At 49.2% G+C, this 27080-nt stretch overlaps 1 protein-coding gene across 2 annotated transcripts; it reads left to right on the top strand.

Moving 5' to 3' along the window:
- Positions 1-25231, top strand: RHPN1 (rhophilin Rho GTPase binding protein 1). Of its 2 annotated transcripts, XM_044274873.1 has the most exons (16): positions 1-87; positions 1566-1651; positions 8259-8374; positions 15408-15536; positions 15702-15777; positions 16017-16094; positions 16480-16604; positions 16709-16875; positions 16969-17156; positions 17586-17742; positions 20652-20771; positions 20873-21067; positions 23629-23705; positions 24263-24409; positions 24486-24644; positions 24894-25231. In XM_044274873.1, exons 2-16 carry the CDS (start codon positions 1580-1582, stop codon positions 25092-25094), a joined length of 2007 nt encoding a protein of 668 aa, XP_044130808.1. In that variant the 5' UTR covers positions 1-87; positions 1566-1579; the 3' UTR covers positions 25095-25231. The 2 variants fall into 2 exon arrangements, with proteins under 2 accessions (XP_044130808.1, XP_044130809.1); XM_044274874.1 differs by lacking the exon at positions 8259-8374 and having other exon boundaries at positions 3-87.
- Positions 25232-27080: the final 1849 nt, after the last annotated feature.

Raw genomic sequence — 27080 nt, 5'->3', positions numbered from 1 at the left:
TCAGACACATGTAACGGGATGAGCGGTACCCGGAGCATCGAGGAGACGGGGCAGCGACGGAGCGAGTAGGCGGAGCGGCCGGAGGAGGTGAGGAGCCTGTAGCTGGTAGTGTGTACAGGGAGGTGCGGTATATGGGGGCTGTATACAGGGAGGTGCGGTATATGGGGGCTGTGTACAGGGGTGTGCGGTATATGGGGGCTGTATACAGGGGTGTGCGGTATATGGGGGCTGTATACAGGGAGGTGCGGTATATGGGGGCTGTATACAGGGAGGTGCGGTATATGGGGGCTGTATACAGGGAGGTGCGGTATATGGGGGCTGTATACAGGGAGGTGCGGTATATGGGGGCTGTATACAGGGGTGTGCGGTATATGAGGGCTGTGTACAGGGATGTGCGGTATATGAGGGCTGTGTACAGGGATGTGCGGTATATCGGGGCTGTATACTGGGATGTGCGGTATATCGGGGCTGTATACTGGGATGTGCGGTATATCGGGGCTGTATACTGGGATGTGCGGTATATCGGGGCTGTATACTGGGATGTGCGGTATATCGGGGCTGTACACGGGGATATGCGGTATATCGGGGCTGTATACTGGGATGTGCGGTATATCGGGGCTGTACACGGGGATATGCGGTATATCGGGGCTGTATACTGGGATGTGCGGTATATCGGGGCTGTACACGGGGATATGCGGTATATCGGGGCTGTATACTGGGATGTGCGGTATATCGGGGCTGTACACGGGGATATGCGGTATATCGGGGCTGTATACTGGGATGTGCGGTATATCAAACATATAGGTGATATATACTATAATATATATATATATATATATATATCAGCTATATATGGTGGATATATAGAGGTTGTATACGGGGTATATATCATGGCTGTATATAGGGTATATATATAGTGGCAGTATATATAGCAGCTATATATGGGGGTGTATGGTGGTTTTATATAGGGTGTATATAGCGGCTGTATAGGGGGATATATATTGGGTATGTATGGGGGATGTATAGCGGCTGTATATAGGGTATATATGGGGATATATATAGGGTATATATGGTGGGGGTATATGAGGGATGTATAGCGGCTGTATATAGGGTATATATTGGGTATATGTGGCGGCTGTATAGGGGGATATATAGTGGTTATATATTGGGTATATGTGGCGGCTGTATATAGGGTATATATGGGGGGTATATATGGGGAATATATATTGGGTATATGTGGCAGCTGTATAGGGGGATATATAGTGGTTATATATTGGGTATATGTGGCGGCTGTATAGGGGGATATATGGTGGTTTTATATTGGGTATATGTGGCGGCTGTATAGGGGTATATATGGCGGCTGTATATTGGGTATATATGGCGGGGGTATATGGGGGATGTATAGCGGCTGTATATAGGGTACATATTGGGTATATATGGGGGATGTATAGCGGCTGTATATAGGGTACATATTGGGTATATATGGGGGATGTATATGGGGGATGTATAGCGGCTGTATATTGAGTTGCTCCAGTATATGATGTATATCTTCCTATCTCTCTCAGGAGATCCGGGGTGGATGATGGAGGCCATTGCCAGTGATGTTGTCTCTTACCCTCCGCACCAGGAGACAGACGGCAGCGTCCGCAAGGTGAGCAGTGACCCGTGTCTTCCGCGCCTTGCGCTTGTTTTGCGGTCTCCTTTGCTGGTACTTGTGGTGATTTACGGATGCCGGGCGGCTGTTATGGCCGTGCCCTTATGACCGGTCACCCCGCTGTTACCACAGGTCCAGAACCTTCATCGTGTCCTAGTGAGGAATGTCAGTGTGAATAGAACCCGGGGCAGGAAGGACTGCGGGGGGCTCTGACAGAGGGTCTGGGCGGCCGGGGGGCAATTACTTTTGCTTATTGTGCTTTTCTAGTGATGATAGTCTGTTCCTGTGTCCGTATGGACCAGCGGGTTCCGGGGAGGAGCGGCCGGATCCACTGTGATCTTCTCTGCACGCGGGAAATCACCCAGAATTCATTCACCTTTAATTGGAAAATCCTGTTAAGGTGTTAAATCTTTTTCTTCAATTAGGTAAAGGGATTAATTGTGCGGAAAGTGCCATAAATATCATCAGGGAGTAAGAGGGAACGAACACGTGTCCAGCCTCGAGCACCGCGTGTTACACGTCACATTTACAGTACATGTAACCTCCTGTACTGATCCAGAGTTACATCCTGTATTATACCCCAGAGCTGCACTCACTATTCTGCTGGTGCAGTCACTGTGTACATACATTACTTATCCTGTACTGATCCTGAGTTACATCCTGTATTATACTCCAGAGCTGCACTCACTATTCTGCTGGTGCAGTCACTTTGTACATACATTACTTATCCTGTACTGATCCTGAGTTACATCCTGTATTATACTCCAGAGCTGCGCTCACTATTCTGCTGGTGCAGTCACTGTGTACATACATTACTTATCCTGTACTGATCCTGAGTTACATCCTGTATTACACTCCAGAGCTGCACTCACTATTCTGCTGGTGCAGTCACTGTGTACATACATTACTTATCCTGTACTGATCCTGAGTTACATCCTGTATTATACTCCAGAGCTGCACTCACTATTCTGCTGGTGCAGTCACTGTGTACAGACATTACTTATCCTGTACTGATCCTGAGTTACATCCTGTATTATACTCCAGAGCTGCACTCACTATTATGCTGGTGCAGTCACTGTGTACATACATTACTTATCCTGTACTGATCCTGAGTTACATCCTGTATTATACTCCAGAGCTGCACTCACTATTATGCTGGTGCAGTCACTGTGTACAGACATTACTTATCCTGTACTGATCCTGAGTTACATCCTGTATTATACTCCAGAGCTGCACTCACTATTATGCTGGGGCAGTCACTGTGCACATACATGACTTATCCTGTACTGATCCTGAGTTACATCCTGTATTATACTCCAGAGCTGCTCTCACTATTCTGCTGGTGCAGTCACTGTGTACATACATTACTTATCTTGTACTGATCCTGAGTTACATCCTGTATTATACTCCAGAGCTGCACTCACTATTCTGCTGGTGCAGTCACTGTGTACATACATTACTTATCCTGAGAGTTATCCTGTATTATACTCCAGAGCTGCACTCACTATTCTGCTATTGCAGTCACTGTGTACATACATTAGTTATCCTGTACTGATCCTGAGTTACATCCTGTATTATACCCCAGAGCTGCACTCACTATTCTGCTGGTGGAGTCACTGTGTACATACATTACTTATCCTGTACTGATCCTGAGTTACATCCTGTATTATACTCCAGAGCTGCACTCACTATTCTGCTGGTGCAGTCACTGTGTACATACATTACTTATCCTGTACTGCTCCTGAGTTACATCCTGTATTATACTCCAGAGCCGCACTCACTATTCTGCTGGTGGAGTCACTGTGTACATACATTACTTATCCTGTACTGATCCTGAGTTACATCCTGTATTATACTCCAGAGCTGCACTCACTATTCTGCTGGTGGAGTCACTGTGTACATACATTACTTATCCTGTACTGATCCTGAGTTACAGCCTGTATTATACTCGAGAGCAGCACTCACTGTTCTGCTGGTGGAGTCACTGTGTACATACATTACTTATCCTGTACTGATCCTGAGTTACATTCTGTATTATACTCCAGAGCTGTACTCACTATTCTGCTGGTGCAGTCACTGTGTACATACATTACTGATCCTGTACTGATCCTGAGTTCCATCCTGTATTATACTCCAGAGCTGCACTCACTATTCTGCTGGTGGAGTCACTGTGTACATACATTACTTATCCTGTACTGATCCTGAGTTACATCCTGTATTATACTCCAGAGCTGCACTCACTATTCTGCTGGTGCAGTCACTGTGTACATACATTACTTATCCTGTACTGCTCCTGAGTTACATCCTGTATTATACTCCAGAGCCGCACTCACTATTCTGCTGGTGGAGTCACTGTGTACATACATTACTTATCCTGTACTGATCCTGAGTTACATCCTGTATTATACTCCAGAGCTGCACTCACTATTCTGCTGGTGGAGTCACTGTGTACATACATTACTTATCCTGTACTGATCCTGAGTTACAGCCTGTATTATACTCGAGAGCAGCACTCACTGTTCTGCTGGTGGAGTCACTGTGTACATACATTACTTATCCTGTACTGATCCTGAGTTACATCCTGTATTATACTCCAGAGCTGTACTCACTATTCTGCTGGTGCAGTCACTGTGTACATACATTACTGATCCTGAGTTCCATCCTGTATTATACTCCAGAGCTGCACTCACTATTCTGCTGGTGCAGTCACTGTGTACATACATTACTGATCCTGAGTTCCATCCTGTATTATACTCCAGAGCTGCACTCACTATTCTGCTGGTGCAGTCACTGTGTACATACATTACTTATCCTGTACTGATCCTGAGTTCCATCCTGTATTATACTCCAGAGCTGCACTCACTATTCTGCTGGTGCAGTCACTGTGTACATACATTACTTATCCTGTACTGATCCTGAGTTACATCCTGTATTATACTCCAGAGCTGCACTCACTATTCTGCTGGCGCAGTCACTGTGTACATACATTACTTATCCTGTACTGATCCTGAGTTACATCCTGTATTATACTCCAGAGCTGCACTCACTATTCTGCTGGTGCAGTCACTGTGTACATACATTACTTATCCTGTATTGATCCTGAGTTACATCCTGTATTATACTCCAGAGCTGCACTCACTATTCTGCTGGTGCAGTCACTGTGTACATACATTACTTATCCTGTACTGATCCTGAGTTACATCCTGTATTATACTCCAGAGCTGCACTCACTATTCTGCTGGCGCAGTCACTGTGTACATACATTACTTATCCTGTACTGTCCAGGATAGAAGTCCAGTGGGCGCCAGTATCGTCTGACCCGTCTCCGACTGGTGCCCAGTATTAGGCACAGGAGTGAGCTATAAAGGAGCATGTAGCTGTGTGTGGGGGGGTTGTATGAGGGCGGTGTGCTGCGGAGCTGCGGTGTGCTGCGGAGCTGCGGGCCGTGTAGTTGGATTGGTCTTGCTTTGTGGGGCTTTACTATTCTGGAGCACAGAATGGCACCAATATTATTAGCACTGGAGGGCAGTATAATTGGGCACTGTATTATTGGGGTACTCTGAGTGGCATTCGCTGGTATGTCTGCTCTGTTTTGGGTATTATTGGGGTACTTTGAGTGGTATTTTTTGTTCACTCTATTTCAGCCTTATGACTGTACTGATCGGAGGGCCCCCATGTCTAATCCTTTGCCCCTCACCCTTCTCAGCGACGCCTACACTGACATCCTCTCCCCTTGTACAATAAACCTTAGTTTCTGATTTACTCTTTGGTTGGATTTCTTCCCATTTGAAAGTTCTCTGCTTGCTGTCACTGAATGTGGACACAGACCTGAGGGTTTGTTACAGTTGTATCCGATCTAGGCGATGTTCTGTGAGCCTGGACTCCGTAGCAGTACATTGTATAGAACAGAGAACCCCCAGGGTGGTGGATCCTCTCCCATGTATTCTGCCCCTCGCCCGCTGAGGTTTTGGAGCATTGTCTTCTTCTTGGCTTGGATTTGGTGCGGCGATGACCTGAGTGCACACCCCCTCTATATCAGCCCTGTGTACAAATGTGGCCGTGCCTGGTATTGCAGCTCATGCACTTGTTTGGGGACAGCCGCCCTTTAATATATTTTCAAGATCTCTGCTTGCTGTCAGTGAGCGAGGACATTGTGAGAGGATGCATTTGTTGATCCCACATCCCGGGGGAAAGCACTTTTTCATTTTTTATTTTTTTTCTTAAACCTTGGAGGGGACGCATTTTTAGGATTTCTTCCCTGTCGCCCCTTGTGCCGGTCTGTGGGTCGCTCCCGCTATGAGGGTATTTCAGTGCGTCGTGTCCCCTCTTATTGCAGGCAGAGCCCCCCCCATTCCCGTCAGTCTTTGGCCCCCAGTATTGCTCAGAGGGCGCTGTCAGGCCGCCCCTCCTAACTCTGCGGTGACAGATTTGCTGTCTTCGCCCCTCTCTTTCTTCTCGCCCATACACACACAGTCCCAAAATCTCAGCCCCCAATTGTCGGACACAAAGCCCGAGCTCACGTCATCTCTCAAGTTGCAGAGAGGGGTCTTTGTTTCGCAGGCGAGGATTTGGGAGATTTCCATAACAGTAGAGAAGGAGACAGACGGACATGTCACTGACTCATTTTCTGCAGGGGCTTTTTTTTTTTTGGGGGGGGGGGGGGGGTGATTTAATTGAAGTGCTAAAATACTAATAATAATAAAAATAACTATAAAATAGCATAAAATACAAAATAATGTACAAGTCAGACATCAGTGTATAAAAATACAGTAATCAAGTAAATAAAATAAAGACTATAAAAGTAATGTGTAAAATAATACAAAAGTAAGATAAATGTAAAAATCTATAAAACTGTACAACATAATATGCAAATATCAAAATAATGTATACAAAATGAAACTATACAATATACAGGTAATATAAATAAAATTAAAATAACTCGAAAAATTAGAATATTGTGCAAAAGTCCATTTATTTCAGTAATGGGATTGAAAAGGTTGAATAAAGGCCGGGAATCTCCCGCTGCCGGTAACGAGTCTCGGGTGTTAGTTTCACCTTTAAGTTGCATTACTGAAATAAATAAACTCCCCTGTATATAAAAAATTATAAACCAATAAAATAATAGAAAAAAAATCTAATAAAAATAATGTAGAAAAAAAGCTAAAAATGTAACATAAGAGCTGTTTACAAATGATACAACTACAGCCGATGTCAGCAGAAAAAGAAATAAATTGATGCAGAAAAAAATCTTAATGCAAATTATAATAAAACTGATGGGTTGTAGGATATTTCCTGGGGCCCGTGGATGGTCCGGAGGCTGTGGGCCCCCGGGTGTCATTGCTGTGATTCCCTGTTATAATTGGGGGGGCGGGGGGGGGGGCAGATACTTTTTGTTGTGTAGGGTCCACAGTGGGGGGGGGGGGGCAGATACTTTTTGTTGTGTAGGGTCCACAGTGGGGGGGGGGGGGGGGCGCAGATACTTTTTGTTGTGTAGGGTCCACAGTGGGGGGGGGGGGGGGGCGCAGATACTTTTTGTTGTGTAGGGTCCACAGTGGGGGGGGGGGGGCGCAGATACTTTTTGTTGTGTAGGGTCCACAGTGGGGGGGGGGGGCGCAGATACTTTTGTTGTGTAGGGTCCACAGTGGGGGGGCAGATACTTTTTGTTGTGTAGGGTCCACAGTGGGGGGGGGGGGCGCAGATACTTTTTGTTGTGTGGGGTCCACAGTGGGGGGGGGGGGCGCAGATACTTTTTGTTGTGTGGGGTCCACAGTGGGGGGGGGGGCGCAGATACTTTTTGTTGTGTGGGGTCCACAGTGGGGGGGGGGGCGCAGATACTTTTTGTAGTGTGGGGTCCACAGTGGTGGGGGGGGGGGGCGCAGATACTTTTTGTAGTGTGGGGTCCACAGTGGCGGGGGGGGGGGGCGCAGATACTTTTTGTAGTGTGGGGTCCACAGTGGCGGGGGGGGGGGGCGCAGATACTTTTTGTAGTGTGGGGTCCACAGTGGCGGGGGGGGGGGGGCGCAGATACTTTTTGTAGTGTGGGGTCCACAGTGGCGGGGGGGGGGGCGCAGATACTTTTTTGTAGTGTGGGGTCCACAGTGGCGGGGGGGGGGGCGCAGATACTTTTTGTAGTGTGGGGTCCACAGTGGCGGGGGGGGGGGGGCGCAGATACTTTTTGTAGTGTGGGGTCCACAGTGGCGGGGGGGGGGGCGCAGATACTTTTTGTAGTGTGGGGTCCACAGTGGCGGGGGGGGGGGGGGCGCAGATACTTTTTGTAGTGTGGGGTCCACAGTGGCGGGGGGGGGGGGGCGCAGATACTTTTTGTAGTGTGGGGTCCACAGTGGCGGGGGGGGGGGGGCGCAGATACTTTTTGTAGTGTGGGGTCCACAGTGGCGGGGGGGGGGGGCGCAGATACTTTTTGTAGTGTGGGGTCCACAGTGGCGGGGGGGGGGGGCGCAGATACTTTTTGTAGTGTGGGGTCCACAGTGGCGGGGGGGAGGGCAGATACTTTTTGTAGTGTGGGGTCCACGGGGGGGGGGCAGATACTTTTTGTAGTGTGGGTCCATGGCTCCTCAGTGTTCAGTCTGCTCCTCTCTGTCCTCAGGGATGTGACCCGTTCGCTCAGACGCAGCGCAGTAAACTCCAGCACCGCCGGGCGCGCATCAACCAGCAGATCAACAAGGAGATGAGGATGAGAGCGGGAGCCGAGAACCTGTTCCGGTCAGTACTGGTCACCCACAGCGGAGGAGTAATATCCTCATCATCCTCATCCATATCTCCTCTGTAGGATTTCTCTCCTTACATAACTCCGGGTAACACTGCTGCCTTATCCCTCATAACACCCGGTATAAATCCCGCTGATCGCTCCGTCACCGGCCGCTAATCCTCCGGACACAGCACCACCCGCCATAAACCTTCCATCACCAGCAGCTCCCGAGTTTATCCTGGATAATGATCACAGGACTGTCCAACTGCACAGATATGCAGTCCTATGTAACACCACAGATAACACAGTGATACCTCTCTGAGTACAGATAATGTAGTAGATGTTACCTGCAGTCCTATGTAACACCACAGATAACACTGTGATACCTCTCTGAGTACAGATAATGTAGTAGATGTTACCTGCAGTCCTATGTAACACCACAGATAACACAGTGATAACACTCCGAGTACAGATAATGTAGTAGATGTCACCTGCAGTCCTATGTAACACCACAGATAACACAGTGATAGTGCTCTGAGTACAAATAAGATAGTAGATGTTACCTGCAGTCCTATGTAACACCACAAGTAGTTGACTTACGCCTGAACTTTTCTTAGATGCCTGTGTCATACACGTGTGTCCTAGCTTAGATACATCGGCCATACACGTGTCGTAGCTTAGATACCTCGGCCATACACGTGTGTCCTAGCTTAGATACCTCGGCCATACACGTGTGTCCTAGCTTAGATACCTCGGCCATACACGTGTGTCCTAGCTTAGATACCTCGGCCATACACGTGTGTCGTATCCTAGATACCTCGGCCATACGAGTGTGTCCTAGCTTAGATACCTCAGCCATACGAGTGTGTCCTAGCTTAGATACATCGGCCATACACGTGTCGTAGCTTAGACACATTGGGCATACACTTGTGTCCTAGCTTAGATACCTCGGCCATACACTTGTGTCCTAGCTTAGATACCTCGGCCATACACGTGTGTCCTAGCTTAGATACCTCGGCCATACACGTGTGTCCTAGCTTAGATACCTCGGCCATACACGTGTGTCCTAGCTTAGATACCTCGGCCATACACGTGTGTCCTAGCTTAGATACCTCGGCCATACACGTGTGTCCTAGCTTAGATACCTCGGCCATACACGTGTGTCCTAGCTTAGATACCTCGGCCATACACGTGTGTCCTAGCTTAGATACCTCGGCCATACACGTGTGTCCTAGCTTAGATACCTCGGCCATACACGTGTGTCCTAGCTTAGATACCTCGGCCATACACGTGTGTCCTAGCTCAGATACCTCGGCCATACACGTGTGTCCTAGCTCAGATACCTCGGCCATGCACGTGTGTCGTAGCTTAGATACCTCGGCCATGCACGTGTGTCGTAGCTTAGATACCTCGGCCATGCACGTGTGTCGTAGCTTAGATACATCAGCTGTTTCTGTGGTACCTGTGTGTCTGCTCTGCGGTGTCGTTACATTGTGTCTTCCCTCACACGGTGGCTGTTATTTCATATCTGCCCATAAAACATTCAGCAGCGGTGCGCAGGACAATGGCGTCAGCGCGGCGTCTGTCACCGTCCATTGTGCTGCAGATAACAGCTCCGGGAAGTGATTCATTCCAGTTCTCGGGGTCTTTGTGCGGCTGAATGACCCCGGTCGTGTGTTATAGACCTCGCTGCTGCCCCAGACAAGAGGACAACACTCACCCCCGGCCCTATCAGCAGCCGCAGGCTACATGGAGATCGATGGGTCCTGGAGCTGAACCCTGCATCGGGCTGATAGGAAGGACTGGGAGCGAGGAATCCATCTGCAGTATACAGATATATATTCACTGCTGGATGGATGGACACCTCAGGGGCGGGGTCAGCACAGGGGTGTCTCTTAAAGGGCTCGTCTGCTCACAGTCCCCGTCCATGCTCTGCAGATGGAGGTGGTTTGGTGATACGCTCATAAAGCGGAGTGCTGACTGTATCTGTAATGTGTATAGATACTTTATATACACACAGCTGGATGGATACTGCGGGGGCGGGGCCAGCACAGGGATGTAATATGCATAGATACATTATCTTCACCTCTAGATGAACGGATACCGCGGGGGCGGGGCCAGCACAAGGATGCAATATGCATAGATACATTATCTTCACCTCTAGATGAACGGATACCGCGGGGGCGGGGCCAGCACAAGGATGCAATATGCATAGATACATTATCTTCACCTCTAGATGGACGGATACCACGGGGGCGGGGCCAGCACAGGGCTATAATATGCATAGATACATTATCTTCACCTCTGGATGGACGGATACCGCGGGGGCGGGGCAGTACAGTACAGGGTCGATTCCCGCTAGTCATCATATAAACTGTGTTTCAATTCTTCAACATTTCATGATCCCTGCTTCCTGTCAGTGAGTGGAAAGTTTTGTTATACATTCTGAGGTTGTAAGGTTTGTTGCAGTGTGCCAATATAGTCAGTCAGTTCACTGCTGGAGAGCAGCACAGATCTCTTGTCACAATGTACCAGCGCAGATGGCATTTATCATGGAGCCTGGGTGACATTAACTCCTCCGACCCTGGACAGAAGTCTTTATGGCCATCTGAAATCATGTGTGAAGCCTGGTGCGATGGAGCGGTCTATAATCTGTATACTACACCCTGGTATATAGGTATCGACCACCAGCAGCAGCCGACATATACAGGAACACCAAGGACTGTAGGACAGGAGAATACAGTCTATTGCTCCCTGTTATCAGCCATTTCAGGGGAGAGGACAACTGTAGGACAGGAGAATACAATCTATTGCCCCCTGTTATCAGCCATTTCAGGGGAGAGGATGAGTGTAGGACAGGAGAATACAGTCTATTGCCCCCTGTTATCAGCCATTTCAGGGGAGAGGATGACTGTAGGACAGGAGAATACAGTCTATTGCCCCCTGTTATCAGCCATTTCAGGGGAGAGGATGACTGTAGGACAGGAGAATACAGTCTATTGCCCCCTGTTATCAGCCATTTCAGGGGAGAGGATGACTGTAGGACAGGAGAATACAGTCTATTGCCCCCTGTTATCAGCCATTTCAGGGGAGAGGATGAGTGTAGGACAGGAGAATACAGTCTATTGCCCCCTGTTATCAGCCATTTCAGGGGAGAGGATGAGTGTAGGACAGGAGAATACAGTCTATTGCTCCCTGTTATCAGCCATTTCAGGGGGGAGGATGACTGTAGGACAGGAGAATACAGTCTATTGCCCCCTGTTATCAGCCATTTCAGGGGGGAGGATGACTGTAGGACAGGAGAATACAGTCTATTGCCCCCTGTTATCAGCCATTTCAGGGGAGAGGATGACTGTAGGACAGGAGAATACAGTCTATTGCCCCCTGTTATCAGCCATTTCAGGGGAGAGGATGACTGTAGGACAGGAGAATACAGTCTATTGCCCCCTGTTATCAGCCATTTCAGGGGAGAGGATGACTGTAGGACAGGAGAATACAGTCTATTGCCCCCCTGTTATCAGCCATTTCAGGGGAGAGGATGACTGTAGGACAGGAGAATACAGTCTATTGCCCCCTGTTATCAGCCATTTCAGGGGAGAGGATGACTGTAGGACAGGAGAATACAGTCTATTGCCCCTGTTATCAGCCATTTCAGGGGAGAGGATGACTGTAGGACAGGAGAATACAGTCTATTGCCCCCTGTTATCAGCCATTTCAGGGGAGAGGATGACTGTAGGACAGGAGAATACAGTCTATTGCCCCCTGTTATCAGCCATTTCAGGGGAGAGGATGACTGTAGGACAGGAGAATACAGTCTATTGCCCCCTGTTATCAGCCATTTCAGGGGAGAGGATGACTGTAGGACAGGAGAATACAGTCTATTGCCCCCTGTTATCAGCCATTTCAGGGAGAGGATGACTGTAGGACAGGAGAATACAGTCTATTGCCCCCTGTTATCAGCCATTTCAGGGGAGAGGATCGACTGTAGGACAGGAGAATACAGTCTATTGCCCCCTGTTATCAGCGATTTCAGGGGAGAGGATGACTGTAGGACAGGAGAATACAGTCTATTGCCCCCTGTTATCAGCCATTTCAGGGGAGAGGATGACTGTAGGACAGGAGAATACAGTCTATTGCCCCCTGTTATCAGCGATTTCAGGGGAGAGGATGACTGTAGGACAGGAGAATACAGTCTATTGCCCCCTGTTATCAGCGATTTCAGGGGAGAGGATGACTGTAGGACAGGAGAATACAGTCTATTGCCCCCTGTTATCAGCGATTTCAGGGAGAGGATGACTGTAGGACAGGAGAATACAGTCTATTGCCCCCTGTTATCAGCCGATTTCAGGGGAGAGGATGACTGTAGGACAGGAGAATACAGTCTATTGCCCCCTGTTATCAGCCATTTCAGGGGAGAGGATGACTGTAGGACAGGAGAATACAGTCTATTGCCCCCTGTTATCAGCCATTTCAGGGGAGAGGATGACTGTAGGACAGGAGAATACAGTCTATTGCCCCCTGTTATCAGCGATTTCAGGGGAGAGGATGACTGTAGGACAGGAGAATACAGTCTATTGCCCCCTGTTATCAGCCATTTCAGGGGAGAGGATGACTGTAGGACAGGAGAATACAGTCTATTGCCCCCTGTTATCAGCCATTTCAGGGGAGAGGATGACTGTAGGACAGGAGAATACAGTCTATTGCCCCCTGTTATCAGCGATTTCAGGGGAGAGGATGACTGTAGGACAGGAGAATACAGTCTATTGCCCCCTGTTATCAGCCATTTCAGGGGAGAGGATGACTGTAGGACAGGAGAATACAGTCTATTGCCCCCTGTTATCAGCCATTTCAGGGGAGAGGATGACTGTAGGACAGGAGAATACAGTCTATTGCCCCCTGTTATCAGCCATTTCAGGGGAGAGGATGACTGTAGGACAGGAGAATACAGTCTATTGCCCCCTGTTATCAGCCATTTCAGGGGAGAGGATGACTGTAGGACAGGAGAATACAGTCTATTGCCCCCTGTTATCAGCCATTTCAGGGGGAGGATGACTGTAGGACAGGAGAATACAGTCTATTGCCCCTGTTATCAGCCATTTCAGGGGAGAGGATGACTGTAGGACAGGAAGAATACAGTCTATTGCCCTCTGTTATCAGCCATTTCAGGGGAGAGGATGACTGTAGGACAGGAGAATACAGTCTATTGCCCCCTGTTATCAGCCATTTCAGGGGAGAGGATGACTGTAGGACAGGAGAATACAGTCTATTGCCCTCCTGTTATCAGCCATTTCAGGGGGGAGGATGACTGTAGGACAGAGAATACAGTCTATTGCCCCCTGTTATCAGCCATTTCAGGGGAGAGGATGACTGTAGGACAGGAGAATACAGTCTATTGCCCCCTGTTATCAGCCATTTCAGGGGAGAGGATGACGCTAGGACAGGAGAATACAGTCTATTGCCCCCTGTTATCAGCCATTTCAGGGGAGAGGATGACTGTAGGACAGGAGAATACAGTCTATTGCTCCCTGTTATCAGCCATTTCAGGGGAGAGGATGACTGTAGGACAGGAGAATACAGTCTATTGCTCCCTGTTATCAGCCATTTCAGGGGAGAGGATGACTGTAGGACAGGAGAATACAGTCTATTGCCCCCTGTTATCAACCATCACAGGGGAGAGGATGACTGTAGGACAGGAGAATACAGTATATTGCCCCCTGTTATCAGCCATTTCAGGGGCGAGGATGACTGTAGGACAGGAGAATACAATCTATTTCCCCCTGTTATCAGCTATTTCAGGGGAGAGGATGACTGTAGGACAGGAGAATACAGTCTATTGCTCCCTGTTATCAGCCATTTCAGGGGAGAGGATGACTGTAGGACAGGAGAATACAGTCTATTGCCTCCTGTTATCAGCCATTTCAGGGAGAGGATGACTGTAGGACAGGAGAATACAGTCTATTGCCCCCTGTTATCAGCCATTTCAGGGGAGAGGATGACTGTAGGACAGGAGAATACAGTCTATTGCCCCCTGTTATCAGCCATTTCAGGGAGAGGATGACTGTAGGACAGGAGAATACAGTCTATTGCTCCCTGTTATCAGCCATTTCAGGGGAGAGGACGACTGTAGGACAGGAGAATACAGTCTATTGCCCCCTGTTATCAGCCATTTCAGAGGGAGGATGACTGTAGGACAGGAGAATACAGTCTATTGCTGTGTATCACATATGTGCAGTGCCGTGGACCCTCCATGTACGTGGTATATACAGTATATGACTGATATCAGCCGCTCATCTTGTAGCAGGAGCCAAGTCTGTGATAGGAATATGAAGGGAGACGTTGGAGATGCAATCCTCTCCTATGGCAGGAGCTTTATTAAAGGGGCGCTGTCATGAAGAAGCATGGAGCCCATCCGTCACATGTGATAAGATGGATCTGTCATCCCTTGTCTTGCGTCCCCATTGTGTCTGCAGATACGGTCTGGAGTCACGCTGGGTTCACACCTGAGCGTTTTACAGCGCGTTCCTACGCGCTGTAAAACGCACAACAGGCAAGAACCAATGATTCCCTATGGGAATGGTTCTCACCTGGGCGTTTTACAGCGCGTACGATCGCGCTGTAAAACGCCTGACGCTCAAACAAGTGCTTGAGCTTTTTTTTGGGCGTTTGTCGCGCGTTCCCGCACATAGAAATTCGGGAACGCGCGACAATGTGTGAACGCCAGTCTCTGTATGCGCGATTGTAAACGCCCGTACAATCGCGCATACAGAGCGCTCGTTTCCGAACGCTCAGGTCTGAACCCAGCGTCACTGTAGATAGAGGTGACTGCTTGCTCCTTTAAATCCGGCGGTGCCGTCACTGTCATGTCTCCGCTAGTCGCAGGTCATTTTCCAGCCGATCGTCGGCTCTGCTCTTCCTGTTTTGGGAAATCAGTTGTTTTTCTTTTTACTTTTTGATAAGTCAGCGCCGTCCCTGGAAATACGATTATTATCACTGCGTGCGCGGTTTTTCAGCGGTGCTGGTCTGTAATTTTCCGTTGTCCTGTTGCAGGGCCACCACCAACCACAAGGTGAAGGAGACGGTGGCGCTGGAGCTCAGCTACGTCAACTCCAACCTGCAGCTGCTGAAGGAAGAGCTGGAGGAGCTGAACAGCTCCGTGGACGTCTACCAGAACGAGAGGTAACGGGGGGCATATACCGATCGCGGACTGCTAGAAGCCCTGTGCTGTTTGTGGGGTCCTCGGCATTGTGCCGTCACACCGTCCTGCAAACAGCACCCCAGATCTCAGCTTCCATTAATTGTGTGTAATTCTGGGGAAATTCTGAAAGGTGATTTGTGTTCCAGTGAAGCCATCAGCGTTCCCATGATCCCGCTCGGCTTGAAGGAGACGAAAGATCTGGACCTGATGGATCCTCTGAAGGTAAGCCCCGCCCACCACGCCATGACATCATCGATTTGCGGGGGTAGTAGTCTGGTGTAAAGGCGCCTTCCCCCACAATGCAGTGCAGCGGTGCCGTCTGCTGTATTATGCGGTTAGCACACACGTCCCCGTCCTCTGAGACACGGGGCCCTGGTGTTGTAGGGGCCCCTCTACCAGAACATGTGGGGTGTGGGAGTCCAGTAGAGGATATTTGGGTGACTCGTCTGTTTTTCGCCCAGGACTTCATTGTGGAGCACTATGGGGAGGACGCCGCTCCATATGAGAAGGAGATCGGAGAATTCATGGATCTGCGACAGGTCAGGAAAAGCTCCGAAATCCTTCATCTCCATATAGCTCTAGTCGTGCCCACAGCTGCCTCTAGATTTTCTGCTCCATCATGTCTCGCACTCCACTCGCCCCCCAGAGCTGCAGTTCTAATTCTACTATTACATCATGTCTCATGCTTCACTCACCTCCAGTGCCGCATTCACAATTCTGCTGTTACATCATGTCTCACCTCCAGAGCCGCATTCACAATTCTGCTGTTACATCATGTCTCACCTCCAGAGCCGCATTCACAATTCTGCTGTTACATCATGTCTCACCTCCAGAGCCGCATTCACAATTCTGCTGTTACATCCTGTCTCGTACTGCAGTCACATCCAGAGCTGCTTTTCTAATTCTGCCCCCCTGTCCATCCAGGCCATGAGGACCCCGAGTCGCAGTGAGTCCGGCCTGGAGCTCCTGATGGAATACTACAACCAGCTGTACTTCCTGGAGCAGCGCTTCTTCCCCCCACACCGCTCTCTGGGCGTCTTCTTTCACTGGTCAGTATCGCGTCAGCCGTACGCCCCTCTGGTCACACTGGGGTCAGTGGTGGGACCAGACTGGTCCATAGTGTCTGTAGTTCATCGTTGGCGCCTGTTTCCAGGTACGACTCTCTTACGGGCGTTCCTTCCTGCCAGCGGGCTCTGGCTTTCGAGAAGGGAAGCGTGCTGTTCAACATGGGAGCCCTGTACACCCAGATCGGGGCGAGGCAGGATCGTCAGTTTCTACAAGGAGTAAAGACAGCCATCGATTCGTTTCAGAAGGCGGCAGGTCCGTGGTCATGTGACATCAGGGGTTGTGATTGACGGTGAGGTTTGGACGTGGCGGGGCTTGGTATAACACCCACTTTTTATCGCCCTCTAGGATGCTTCAATTTCTTAAAAGAAAACTTCTCTAACGCCCCGAGCCTGGACATGAGCACGGCGTCTCTGAACATGCTGGTGCGGCTCATGGTGGCACAGGTCCAGGAGGGCATCTTCGAGAAGTTTGTGTTGGAGAACACGCATAATAACTTCACCAATCAACTGCAGATGGCACAGGAGGCGGCCAGGGTGAGTGCCCCCTAATGGAGGATGTAGGCGAGATACTATCATGAGTGCCCACCTGTAGTCAGGGTCTTCTCTGCTAGTGCCTTCCTCTGGTCGGGGTCTTTTCTGGTCGGGGTCTCCTCTGCTAGTGCCCACGACTGGGCATGGTCCCCTCTCTGCTAGTGCCCCCGACTGGGCATGGTCCCCTCTCTGATAGTGCCCACCTCTGGTCGGGGTCTCCTCTGCTAGTGCCCACGACTGGGCATGGTCCCCTCTCTAATAGTGCCCACCTCTGGTCGGGGTCTCCTCTGCTAGTGCCCACAACTGGGCATGGTCCCCTCTCTGATGGTGCCCACGACTGGGCATGGTCCCCTCTCTGCTAGTGCCCACCTCTGGTCGGGGTCTCCTCTGCTAGTTCCCATCTTTGGTCAGGGTCTCCTCTCTCCTCTCCAGGTTGAGGACGTCTACACCCTTGTATACAGAACCATGATGTACCCACCCGTTAAAGACTATGTCCCCTTCTCCTGGACCACCATGGTTCGTGTAAAAGCCGAACATTTCAAAGCTCTGTCCCATTACCACGCTGCCAACGCCCTGTGCGACTTCTCCAGTGAGTATCTCCAGTTCCAGACTTCCCCATAGAACTGTTCACCTCCCTATAGAGGAGGCCATTTCTGTTTATTTATAGCGGTTGGCATTCCAAATCCTGTATATAGACATTCTCATGATGGCATTCTGTCTGTCTGAAGTCACCACTAGAGGGAGCTCTCTACATACTGTTATAGAGTTCTGTGTATATGCATCGTGCAGTAATCTCCTGAGCTCCCTCTAGTGGTGGCTGTATATATCTGTATGCAGTAATCTCCTGAGCTCCCTCTAGTGGTGGCTGTGTATATCTGTATACATTAACCTCCTGAGCTCCCTCTAGTGGTGGCTGTATATATCTGTATGTAGTAATCTCCTGAGCTCCCTCTAGTGGTGGCTGTATATATCTGTATGTAGTAATTTCCTGAGCTCCCTCTAGTGGTGGCTGTATATATCTGTATGTAGTAATCTCCTGAGCTCCCTCTAGTGGTGGCTGTATATATCTGTATGTAGTAATCTCCTGAGCTCCCTCTAGTGGTGGTTGTATATATCTGTATGTAGTAATCTCCTGAGCTCCCTCTAGTGGTGGCTGTATATATCTGTATGTAGTAATTTCCTGAGCTCCCTCTAGTGGTGGCTGTATATATCTGTATGTAGTAATCTCCTGAGCTCCCTCTAGTGGTGGTTGTATATATCTGTAGGTAGTAATCTCCTGAGCTCCCTCTAGTGGTGGCTGTATATAACTGTATGATGTAATCTCTTGAGCTCCCTCTACTGCATACAGATATATACACACGCCACTAGAGGGAGCTCAAGAGATTACTACATACAGATTATATATATATATATATATATATATATATATATATACACACGCCACTAATCTCCTGAGCTCCCTCTAGTGGTGTCTGTATGTATCTGTATGTAGTAATCTCCTGAGCTCCCCTAGTGGTGACTGTATATATCTGTATGTAGTAATCTCCTGAGCTCCCTCTAGTGGTGGCTGTACATATCTGTATGCAGTAATCTCCTGAGCTCCCTCTAGTGGTTTCTGTATATATCTGTATGTAGTAATCTCCTGAGCTCCCTCTAGTGGTGGCTGTATATATCTGTATGTAGTAATCTCCTGAGCTCCCTCTAGTGGTGGCTGTATATATCTGTATGTAGTAATCTCCTGAGCTCCCTCTAGTGGTGGCTGTACATTATCTGTATGCAGTAATCTCCTGAGCTCCCCCTAGTGGTGGCTGTATATATCTGTATGCAGTAATCTCCTGAGCTCCCTCTAGTGGTGGCTGTATATATCTGTATGCAGTAATCTCCTGAGCTCCCTCTAGTGGTGGCTGTATATATCTGTATGCAGTAATCTCCTGAGCTCCCTCTAGTAGTGGCTGTATATATCTGTATGCAGTAATCTCCTGAGCTCCCTCTAGTGGTGGCTGTATATATCTGTATGCAGTAATCTCCTGAGCCCCCTCTAGTGGTGGCTGTATATATCTGTATGTAGTAATCTCCTGAGCTCCCTCTAGTGGTGGCTGTATATATCTGTATGTAGTAATCTCCTGAGCTCCCTCTAGTGGTGGCTGTATATATCTGTATGCAGTAATCTCTCCTGAGCTCCCTCTAGTGGTGGCTGTATATATCTGTATGTAGTAATCTCCTGAGCTCCCTCTAGTGGTGGCTGTATATATCTGTATGTAGTAATCTCCTGAGCTCCCTCTAGTGGTGGCTGTATATATCTGTATGCAGTAATCTCCTGAGCTCCCTCTAGTGGTGGCTGTATATATCTGTATGTAGTAATCTCCTGAGCTCCCTCTAGTGGTGGCTGTATATATCTGTATGTAGTAATCTCCTGAGCTCCCTCTAGTGGTGGCTGTATATATCTGTATGTAGTAATCTCCTGAGCTCCCTCTAGTGGTGGCTGTATATATCTGTATGTAGTAATCTCCTGAGCTCCCTCTAGTGGTGGCTGTATATATCTGTATGTAGTAACCTCTTGAGCTCCCTCTAGTGATGGATTAGGAGCTCTGTTCTTTTTAGGGAGGGGTTTCGTCAGCATAGGTCATCAATATGAGATGGCTGAGGGTCTAACCCCTATACCTCTGCCAGCCAGCTGTTTGAGGGGGCAGCAGCGCTGGGAGAAGGGCTATGGCGTCTTCTTGGTATACTAAGCACAGCACCATTCTTTGCATAGTGGCAGTGCTTGGTAATGCAGCTCAATCTCCACTTGAATGAGAACAAGCTGCAGAAGGGTCATGGACCTGACGACACAGGATGAGGAAGAGGCCCCATTGCTGGTCCTAGCGCTGCAGCCCCTCCCAGCAGTTGTGGAGGTGCCGGGAGTCGGACCCTCTTCAGTCCGACTGTCCTGAGGATGAACTGTCAGTATTTCCTTCCCAGAGAACCCCTCCTATAGAAGCTACTGAGACATTCTTTGCCCTACTTCTCCACTCTGCCTGACGGGCAGGGCTCCCCTTTAGCCCCTGGCACAGTTAGCTATATATATCCGTAACCTGTGTGGGGGTAAGCAGGCGTATGCCCGTCACTGCCGGGCAGCCCAGGAGGAAGCCCCGTCATGCTGAGCACTGATGCAGCTAACGGCCTCTTACATCCTGGATAGCACTGGCCCAGGCAACAATAACCCCCATTATTTGATGTCCTGGTCCAGGCTCCGGGCCTCTTGGACCACAGCAATAATCCCAGATTGCGGCTGATAATCTCTTTATGTGAATTCCTTCCATCATGTGTGGGGGGACGCTGATATTACAGTGTGGGGGATGGGTGATAGTCATGGAGGTCTCCATGTTGCTCACTGTCTTTGAGGTTTTACTTCTATATTTTATACCAGATTCAGGGTTGACCAGTATTTTTCCCTGCAGGCATCACATTTTCGGTATTACGTATCGGTACGTTATATACGGTCTTGTTTTGTTTCAGCTTCGCCAGGACTGGAGCTCATAGAACACGAGAAGCTTTTCCTGCAGTTCCACACCTCGCCACCAGAGGGCCCAACCATCGGCTTGCTGCTCCAGGATCGGGAAGAGAGGAGGAAGCTAGGTAACAGGCTGCCTTCCCTGACCCATTATACCCGGAGGGGGTGACTTGGTGTGACTTACCCGCCCCGCTATATGTATACCTACCCGCCTCTGTTCTTGCAGGTAAAGCGCACTTAAAGAAAGCCGTGATTAAACACGAGGAGGCGATGAGGATCCACGGCCTGTGCAAAATCCTGCGTAAGATGGACATCCTGCAGGACGTGCTGACCCTGGCACACAAGAGGTCGCTCAATAAGTACTCCGACATCGACCACGAGGAAGATTTCTTTGAGACGGGCGAGGCCCCCGACATTCAGCGTAAGATTATAACCACCGGTGTATATATCTGTATGTAGCAATCTCCTGAGCTCCCTCTACTGGTGGCTGTATATATCTGTATGTAGCAATCTCCTGAGCTCCCTCTAGTGGTGGCTGTATATATCTGTATGTAGTAATCTCCTGAGCTCCCCCTAGTGGTGGCTGTATATACCTGTATGTAGTAATCTCCTGAGCTCCCTCTAGTGGTGGCTGTATATATCTGTATGTAGTAATCTCCTGAGCACCCTCTAGTGGTGGCTCTATATATCTGTATGTAGTAATCTCCTGAGCTCCCTCTAGTGGTGGCTGTATATATCTGTATGTAGCAATCTCCTGAGCTCCCTCTAGTGGTGGCTGTATATATCTGTATGTAGTAATCTCCTGAGCTCCCTCTATTGGTGGCTGTATATTTCTGTATGCAGTAATCTCCTGAGCTCCCTCTAGTGGTGGCTGTATATATCTGTATGTAGTAATCTCCTGAGCTCCCTCTAGTGGTGGCTGTATATATCTGTATGTAGTAATCTCCTGAGCTCCCTCTAGTGGTGGCTGTATATATCTGTATGTAGTAATCTCCTGAGCTCCCTGTAGTGGTGGCTGTATATATCTGTATGCAGTAATCTCCTGAGCTCCCTCTAGTGGTGGCTGTATATATCTGTATGTAGTAATCTCCAGAGCTCCCTCTAGCGGTGGCTGTATATATCTGTATGCAGTAATCTCCTGAGCTCCCTTTGGTGGTGGCTGTATATATCTGTATGCAGTAATCTCCTGAGCTCCCTCTAGTGGTGGCTGTATAATCTGTATGTAGTAATCTCCTGAGCTCCCTCTGGTGGTGGCTGTATATATCTGTATGTAGCAATCTCCTGAGCTCCCTCTAGTGGTGACTGTATATATCTGTATGCAGTAATCTCCTGAGCTGCCTCTAGTGGTGGCTGTATATATCTGTATGTAGTAATCTCCTGAGCTCCTTCTAGTGGTGGCTGTATATATCTGTATGTAGTAATCTCCTGAGCTCCCTCTAGTGGTGGCTGTATATATCTGTATGCAGTAATCTCCTGAGCTCCCTCTAGTGGTGGCTGTATATATCTGTATGCAGAAATCTCCTGAGCTCCCTCTAGTGGTGGCTGTATATATCTGTATGTAGTAACGTCCTGAGCTCCCTCTAGTGGTGGCTGTATATATCTGTATGTAGTAATCTCCTGAGCTCCTTCTAGTGGTGGCTGTATATATCTGTATGTAGTAACGTCCTGAGCTCCCTCTAGTGGTGGCTGTATATATCTGTATGTAGTAATCTCCTGAGCTCCCTCTAGTGGTGGCTGTATATATCTGTATGTAGTAATCTCCTGAGCTCCCTCTAGTGGTGGCTGTATATACCTGTATGTAGTAATCTCCTGAGCTCCCCTAGTGGTGGCTGTATATATCTGTATGTAGTAATCTCCTGAGCTCCTTCTAGTGGTGGCTGTATATATCTGTATGTAGTAATCTCCTGAGCTCCCTCTAGTGGTGGCTGTATATATCTGTATATAGTAATCTCCTGAGCTCCCTCTAGTGGTGGCTGTATATATCTGTATGTAGTAATCTCCTGAGCTCCTTCTAGTGGTGGCTGTATATATCTGTATGTAGTAATCTCCTGAGCTCCCTCTAGTGGTGGCTGTATATATCTGTATATAGTAATCTCCTGAGCTCCCTCTAGTGGTGGCTGTATATATCTGTATGCAGAAATCTCCTGAGCTCCCTCTAGTGGTGGCTGTATATATCTGTATGTAGTAATCTCCTGAGCTCCCTCCTAGTGGTTGCTGTATATACCTGTATGCAGTAATCTCCTGAGCTCCCTCTAGTGGTGGCTGTATATATCTGTATGTAGTAATCTCCTGAGCTCCCTCTAGTGGTGGCTGAATATATCTGTATGCAGTAATCTCCTGCGCTCCCTCTAGTGGTGGCTGTATATATCTGTATGCAGTAATCTCCTGAGCTCCCTCTAGTGGTGGCTGTATAATCTGTATGTAGTAATCTCCTGAGCTCCCTCTGGTGGTGTTTGTATATATCTGTATGCAGTAATCTCCTGAGCTCCCTCTGGTGGTGGCTGTATATATCTGTATGTAGTAATCTCCTGAGCTCCTTCTAGTGGTGGCTGTATATATCTGTATGCAGTAATCTCCTGAGCTCCCTCTAGTGGTGGCAGTATATATCTGTATGTAGTAATCTCCTGAGCTCCCCCTAGTGGTGGCTGTATATATCTGTATGTAGTAATCTCCTGAGCTCCCTCTAGTGGTGGCTGTATATACCTGTATGCAGTAATCTCCTGAGCTCCCTCTAGTGGTGGCTGTATATATCTGTATGTATTGATCTCCTGAGCTTTATTGACATAGGACTGGAGCCGGCACTTTAACAGATTTCTAGCAAACACCAAAGAAATAAAGGGTTCATTTTTCCCTGGTCCAGGTTACTAACATTTACCAGCAGAGCTGCTCTGGAAAATCTGGTGCAAGAGTAGCGCTGCTTACATCCTCTGCACTGCGGCAGAAACTTAGCGCCTCTTATTTTCCTCTTGTTCTTCTTTCCAGCAAAAACCCATCAGAAGCCGGAAGTGACGACCCCAATGTTCTCCAGGGTCAAAGTCAAGGATATATTCCACCGACTGGTGAGCGGCAGCAGAAGTAGTGGGGGTTGTCCTGTTGGCGGTCGCCCTGTTTAAGGGTTTCCTCTTCTGTGTGTTCCTGCTGGGGGTTGTCATGCTTTGTAGTTGCCCTGTTGGTGCCACCACTGTTGGGAGTTGTCCCCTTTTTCCTAGAGGCTGGGGATCTTCCAATGCAGAAATCAGTATTTGTCTGTAGGTAATAGCGAGGAGGACAACTACTCCACTCATCATCTCACAGTGTAAATCCTGTGTAAATAACCTATATAAAATCTTACACTCCACTCACACCCAGAGCTGCATTCACAGTCCTGCTGTTTTTCTCCTGGTTCTTAGACGGCAGGACTTTCCTGCTGGTGCATTGGCTTTAGATGATGGGAGTTGTAGTGTCTGCATTAAGGTAGTCTGAAGAAGGCAATGTCCCCTCCCTGGAGGCAGCGCATCAAGGTGCTGTCTATTTGAGGATCTCCACTGTCTGTCGCAACTGAGGTTACCTGTAAATGCAGCTCTGGATGTGACTAGAGTAGAAGTAGTAGATGACACGTCCTCTGTTGGTCTTGCAGGGTCCAGTCTCCGTCTTTTCGGCTAAGCACAGGTGGCGGCCGGCGCTGAAGGTTCACCTTGACCCAGGGGATGACGGCTTCGGCTTCACGTTGAGAGGCGACTCGCCGGTTCTTATAGCCGGGGTGGTCCCCGGGGGCTGCGCTGCCGTACGTACGGTATAACCACCATTACAGCTCCCATGAGGTTGTGAGTCCTCGCTGATTGTCCTCCCTTGCGTTGCAGCGGGCGGGTGTGAAGGAGGGGTCTTACATCGTGTCCGTGGACGGCGAGGACTGCAGGTGGGCGAAACATTCACAAGTCGTCCAGCAGCTGAAGAATACGGGGAAGGGAGGAGCGGACATCGAGGTCGTGACCTTCCAGAGCGCTGACCCCCGGAACACGGTGAGAAGTCCGCTCCCATAGACTCCTCCCACTTATTGATACACCGCAGAAGCAGTAACGTTCTGCTTATTCCTCTGTGCTGCTGTTAACACATGTGCTGCTTATAGCGAGCCACGCCGGATTATCGGGTAAATTCCTGCCAATCTGGTGCCGCCTTTGGCTGGATTGGCAGGAATTTGGGACCAGTTCCTGATTCCGGTGTGTGCCGTCGTATTACGCTCCAGTATGACGCGCTTTCTGATTCGCCAGGTACCAGACAAGAAGTCGTCGATGCTGACGTCCAGCGAGATTCTGCAGGAGAATAAGGAGAACAACAGGAAGACGATGGCGGCCGGTAAACGCTCCAGCACGCTGCTCCTCTGGAAGAGGAACCCCACTAAGAGGAACCCCAACATCAGCGCCCTCCAGCTGCCATTCAGTGCGGTGCAGAGTAACGAGTGCATGTACTGAGCCCTCCCCGGGCAGTGCCCCCCGTAGCGTTATAACCTGGGCGCCGGAGCCGCGGCCGAGAGAGTCCGCCTGTACATAACTGTAAAAGATAATTTATAACGGACGTGACCTAGAGAATAAACGCTTGTTCCGCTGCAGACGTCGCACTGTTCTGTACCGCGGGGGCGGTGATTTTCCTGCTGTCGTTTTAGGGGTGAAGCCTCCGGTCTGTGCTCTGTGGGGGGCAGCGGAATGAAATGGTCGCCCCATTAGTATCTGCATCCTGCCGGTGGCCATGTATACGCGTGGACGTCTGCAGCTCCTCTGCTGATCTCTTTGTTTCCATGGTAACAAGCTCTGCTCCTGCCGTCATGCATGCTGTTGGGGGGGGGGGCGGGGGGGCGGTGGAATGAACCATGTTTGACGGCAGCAGACTGCACAGGGGCTGAGTACACTCAACGGGGGGGGGATTTGTTTTTTGTTTGCAAAGTTATTTTTTTTATTTCACCTTCATAAAAATGATTGAAAACGTGAAGGGGTGTGCTACTGACTGGGGTATCCGAGCTGCTCATGTGGGGTATCCGAGCTGCTCATGTGGGGTATCCGAGCTGCTCATGTGGGGTATCCGAGCTGCTCATGTGGGGTATCCGAGCTGCTCATGTGGGGTATCCGAGCTGCTCATGTGGGGTATCCGAGCTGCTCATGTGGGGTATCCGAGCTGCTCATGTGGGGTATCCGAGCTGCTCATGTGGGGTATCCGAGCTGCTCATGTGGGGTATCCGAGCTGCTCATGTGGGGTATCCGAGCTGCTCATGTGGGGTATCCGAGCTGCTCATGTGGGGTATCCGAGCTGCTCATGTGGGGTATCCGAGCTGCTCATGTGGGGTATCCGAGCTGCTCATGTGGGGTATCCGAGCTGCTCATGTGGGGTATCCGAGCTGCTCATGTGGGGTATCCGAGCTGCTCATGTGGGGTATCCGAGCTGCTCATGTGTGCTACTGACTGGGGTATCCGAGCTGCTCATGTGTGATACTGTCTGCTGAGCTGTGTATCTAATCCTATCCTGTGTGATACTGTCTGCTGAGCTGTGTATCTAATCCTATCCTGTGTGATGCTGTGTCCTGAGCTGTGTATCTAATCCTATCCTGTGTGATACTGTCTGCTGAGCTGTGTATCTAATCCTATCCTGTGTGATACTGTCTGCTGAGCTGTGTATCTAATCCTATCCTGTGTGATACTGTCTGCTGAGCTGTGTATCTAATCCTATCCTGTGTGATACTGCCTGCTGAGCTGTGAATCTAATCCTATCCTGTGTGATACCGTCTGCTGAGCTGTGTATCTAATCCTATCCTGTGTGATACCGTCTGCTGAGCTGTGTATCTAATCCTATCCTGTGTGATACTGTCTGCTGAGCTGTGTATCTAATCCTATCCTGTGTGATACTGTCTGCTGAGCTGTGTATCTAATCCTATCATGTGTGATACTGTCTGCTGAGCTGTGTATCTAATCCTATCCTGTGTGATACTGTCTGCTGAGCCGTGTATCTAATCCTATCCTGTGTGATACTGTCTGCTGAGCTGTGTATCTAATCCTATCCTGTGTGATACTGTCTGCTGAGCTGTGTATCTAATCCCATCCTGTGTGATACGGTCTCATAGATACACGCATTCCTTTGAGGGAATTAACTCTTTATTATCACCAGTTACGATCTTTTCCAGTTACACAATTCGCCGCTCGGATAGAACAATTTTCCCGCGTTGCGTCCTCGTCTCCGTGTAACCCCATTAACCCTGCGTGGGGCAAGGCAATAAGGCACTCCAGTGTTTTATTTGAATGACTCGTGGCGTCCGATAGGTGGGTAAGGCACTGCCAGGGCGGTGGTGACTTACCGTCATGGAGGACATTGACTCTCTAATGACTCCCTGCTGCCTGACGCTGCGAGTTCTTAGCAGTGCATTGTAGGAATTCTGCCCCCAACCTGTGACCAGCAGCATTACACCCTGAGCA

Source organism: Bufo gargarizans, unplaced genomic scaffold (genome assembly GCF_014858855.1).
Source record: "Bufo gargarizans isolate SCDJY-AF-19 unplaced genomic scaffold, ASM1485885v1 original_scaffold_2107_pilon, whole genome shotgun sequence".
In the NCBI taxonomy this organism is placed as follows: Eukaryota; Metazoa; Chordata; class Amphibia; order Anura; family Bufonidae; genus Bufo; species Bufo gargarizans.
This window is presented reverse-complemented; position numbering and strand designations above follow the sequence as displayed.

Coding starts and splice junctions, on each gene's coding strand:
- RHPN1 (XM_044274873.1), top strand. CDS start 1,580: ATGATGGAGGCCATTGCCAGTGATGTTGTCTCTTACCCTCCGCACCAG. Junction 16,095..16,479: donor AATTCATGGATCTGCGACAG/GTCAGGAAAAGC, acceptor CTGTCCATCCAG/GCCATGAGGACCCCGAGTCG. Junction 21,068..23,628: donor CGAGGCCCCCGACATTCAGC/GTAAGATTATAA, acceptor TCTTCTTTCCAG/CAAAAACCCATCAGAAGCCG.